Source organism: Rhinopithecus bieti, unplaced genomic scaffold (assembly GCF_001698545.2).
Source record: "Rhinopithecus bieti isolate Rb0 unplaced genomic scaffold, ASM169854v2 scaffold_38008, whole genome shotgun sequence".
Classification (NCBI taxonomy): domain Eukaryota; kingdom Metazoa; phylum Chordata; class Mammalia; order Primates; family Cercopithecidae; genus Rhinopithecus; species Rhinopithecus bieti.
In genome coordinates, this window is record NW_016815997.1 from 820,457 (window position 1) to 824,466 (window position 4,010).

The 4,010-nt window shown below is 52.1% G+C and overlaps 1 protein-coding gene across 1 annotated transcript in view; it reads right to left on the minus strand.

The window, feature by feature from the left end:
- Window positions 1-1,071, minus strand: part of ASMT (acetylserotonin O-methyltransferase) — a 34,078-nt gene extending 33,007 nt beyond the window's left edge. Inside the window, exon 1 of the mRNA XM_017854238.1 lies at window positions 694-1,071. Coding sequence (XP_017709727.1) covers window positions 694-762 — 69 coding nt within the window. The 5' untranslated portion in view covers window positions 763-1,071. The remainder of the gene's footprint in view (window positions 1-693) is intronic.
- Window positions 1,072-4,010: the final 2,939 nt, after the last annotated feature.

Here is a 4,010-nt window from a genome sequence, read left to right on the forward strand (position 1 = left end):
AAAAAAAAAAAAAAAAAAAAAAAAAAAAGAATAAATAAATAAATAAATCTCTGACTTATCTCTATGTTTGCATTAAAGTAAAATTCATAAAATTCACCATTAACCATTCTTGTTGTGTGTGTGTGTGTGGCGTTTTTGTTTATTTATTTATTTATTTTTTTTGAGACAGAGTCTAGCTCTGTTCCCCAGGCTGGAGTGCAGTGGCAGGATCTCGGCTCACTGCAACCTCCGCCTCCCGGGTTCAAGCGATTCTCCTGCCTCAGCCTCCCTGAGTAGCTGGGATGACAGGCATGCACCACCAAGCCCAGCTAATTTGTGTATTTTCAGTAGAGACGGGGTTTCACCATATTGGCCAGCCTGGTCTCAAACTCCCGACCTCATGATCCGCCCGCCTCAGCCTCCCAAAGTGCTGGGGTGACAGGCGTGAGGCACCGCGCCCAGCCCAATGTAGTCACATATATTGATAGATGTCTCCCTAAAATGTCTAAAACGAAGCTGGGTCCAGACCACCTTGGGCACACATCCTCAGAACCTCCTGAGGCTATGTGGCAGGTGCACGTCTCTCCCGGTGGGAAATAAACCTCCTGGAACGATGGAGACTCGTCATTGTTTTCGATTGACGCTCCCCCCCGTGGAACATGAGTGTGATGAACGGAAATCTACTTCCCGCTTGTCCCACAGGGCGTATCCTACCTGGGACACCATGAAGCCGTTGGCATACTCATTCAGGAGGCGATAGCCGTCATCCCCCGAGGAACCCATGCCGTCTCCAATCCAGCCGCGGCTTCCAGAGCCTCTGGAGCGTTTGCTCGTAGGAGCACGGAGCCTGCTAGCAAGCTGGGGAAGACGCACCTGCTCACGGCTGCTGCCTGAATCTCCCTGCTGGCTGCTTAGTACTCAACCAAAGACAGATCACTCTAGAAACTTACATTAACCTTATTAGAGGATCACAAAGCGTGTCGGAATTCCCTGGTTTGTGCGCAGGCTTCCTCAGCCCTAAAATAGTCTGCACGAGGCGTCCCCTGAGCCGTGGAGTCATCAGCTGCAGAACTGATCCCAGACCAATATGCTCACCCATCATTAGCACTAATGAATCGTCTCATGGATGGAACAGGTTCTGGATTCATTTCTGCGGGTCGCACGAATTTCCGCAAACCGGGCGGCTCAAAAACCAGTTCTGTCACACTTCTGGAGGCTGGAAGTTCAACATCGAGATGCCAGCAGGCCAGCCTGGGCAACACAGCGAGACCCTTTTTCGTTTTTTGTTGTTGTTGTTGTTGAGATGCAGTCTTGCTCTGTTGCCAGGCTGGAGTGCGGTGGCGCCATCTCAGCTCACTGCAACCTCCACCTCCCGGGTTAAAGTGATTCTCCTGCCTCAGCCTCCCAAGTAGCTGGGACTACAGGTGCCTGCCACCACGCCTGGCTAATTTTTGTATTTGTAGTAGAGACAGGGTTTTGCCACGTTGACCAGGCTGATCTCGAACTCCTGACCTCAGGGGATCCACCCGTGTCATCCTTCCAAAGTGTTGGGATGACAGGCGAGAGCCACCGTGCCTGGCTAATTTTTTAATTCTTTCTACAGATGGGGGTTTCACTGTGTTGCCCAGGCTGGTCTTGAACTCCTGACTTCAAGAGGTTCTCCCATTTCAGCCTAGATATCTTGCAACGTTTATCTGAACAATCTAAATGCCTGCATATAATTAATATGTGACTGTGCCGGGGCTGGGCGCGGGGGCTCACGCCTGTAATCCCAGCACTTTGGGAGGCTGAGGTGGGAGGATCACCTGAGGTCAGGAGTTTGAGACCAGCCTGACCAAGATGGCAAAACCCCGTCTCTACTAAAAATTAAAAACTTGCCGGGTGTGCCGGCGGGCGCCTGTCGTCCCAGCTACCCGGGAGACTGAGGCAGGAGAATGGCGTGAACCCGGGAGGCGGAGGTTGCAGTGAGCCGAGATCGCGCCACTGCACTCCAGCCTGGGCGACAGAGTGAGACTCTGTCTCGAAAAGCAAGGAAGAAGAAAGTAAAGAAAAGAAGGAAAGAAAAGAGAGAGAGAGAAGACAAAGAAGGAAGGAGGGAAGGAAGGAAGGAAGGAAGGAGAGGGAGGGAAGGAAGGAAGGAGAGAAAGAGAGATAGGAGAGACAGAGAAAGAAAGAAAAAAAGAGAAAGAGAAAGGAAAGGAAAGGAAAAGAAAAGAAAAAGAAGAGAAAAGAAAGGAGGGAGGGAGGAAGGAAGGAAGGTAGAGAGAAAAAAGAAAAGGAAAGAGAGAAAGAAAGAAAAAAGAAAGAAAGAAAGAAAAGAAAGAAAGAAAGAAAAGAAAGAAAGAAAGAAAGAAAGAAAGAAAGAAAGAAAGAAAGAAAGAAAGAAAGAGAAAAGGAGGGAGGAAGGGAGGGAAGGAAGGAAGGAGGGAAGGGAGGGAGGGAAAGGGAGAGAGAAAGAGAGAGAGAAAGCCTTGAAGTTCAGAGCGACGAAGGGTCCTTGGGGACTCCCGGGGACACCTGGAGACAGACAGGGCTGGCCCCCGATCACATTTGCTTAATGGAACCCCAAAGCCACTGTCAGGAGACCAAATCTCTGCCTGCTGAGGGGATTTCTCAAGGATCTGAGTTAAGGCGATTACCTTAGGAACTGAGAAGGGCAGGAACACGGTGACTAGAGAATGGAGACTTACAAAGGACATGAACGGACACTTGTCTTGTTTTTGAGACAGAGTCTCGCTCTGTCACCAGGCTGGAGTGCAGTGGCTGCGATCTGGGCTCACTGCAACCTCCGCCTCCCGGCTTCACGCCATTCTCCTGCCTCGGCCTCCTGAGTAGCTGGGATGACAGGCACCTGCCACCACGCCCGGCTAATGTTTGTATTTTTAGTAGAGTCGGGGTTTCACCATGTTGACCAGGCTGGTCTCGAACGCCTGACCTCAGGTGATGCACCCGCCTCAGCCTCCCAAAGTGCTGGGATGACAGGCGTGAGCCACCGCGCCCGGCCGACACACACTTCTGAAAAATAAGACACACACATGGCTGACAAACACATTGTATTCATCCATGTTCATGCTGCTCATAAAGACATACCTCAGACTGGGTAATTTATAAAGAAAAAAAATGTTGAGTGGACTCACAGTTCCACGTGGCCAGAGAGGCCTCACAGTGACGGCGGGGAGGTGAAGGAGAAGCGAAGGCAGGTCTCACACCCGGCGGCAGGCAAGAGTGCGTGTGCCGGGGATCTCCCGTTTATAAAACCATCAGATCTCGGCCAGGTGTGGTGGATCACACGTGTCATCCCAGCACTTTGGGAGAGGCTAAGACAGCCAGATCATTTGAGGTCAGGAGTTCCAGACCAGCCAGGCCAACATGGTGAGACCCCCGTCTCTACTACGCATACAAAAATTAGCTGGGCCTGGTGGCGGTGCACGTCTGTCATCCCAGCTACTTGGGAGGCTGAGGCAGGAGAATGACTTGAACCCAGGAGGTGGAGGTTGCAGTGAGCCGAGATCACGCCACTGCAGTCCAGCTTGGGAGACAGAGCGAGACTCCATCTCAAAAAAGATGAAGATGTTGGAAGGTGATTTGAGGATGTGGACAGCAGGGGAGGGGAGGGAGAGCTGGATTCTGGGGTGAAGGTGGTTGTGGAATTCTTTGAAATCTGAGGCAGGAGGGACCGGGTGGGTGCTCCCAGGAGAGGCCATTCCTGCCAGAGGGAGAGGCAGTGCGTGCAGGCTGTTCAAACGAAAACCAAGAACCCCGCGTGGCCGGAGCATCCGGACAGACACAGGAAGGGGAGGGGGCCGGCGGACAGCAAACAGGGTGGTTTTAAAAGCCCTCAGGGACATCGCACGGACTCCCTCACCACCTTGAGACAGGGTCTGGCAGGTCGGTTTCAGGAGAGGCGTGCGTGGTCTGGACACGGTCAGAAGCTGCCATTTGGGGATGGGATGTTTGGGAGATAGAGTTGGCCAGAAACCCCAGGAGATTTTATATAACTCCGGCGAGTGGGACGGCCTGGAGGCCTGGCT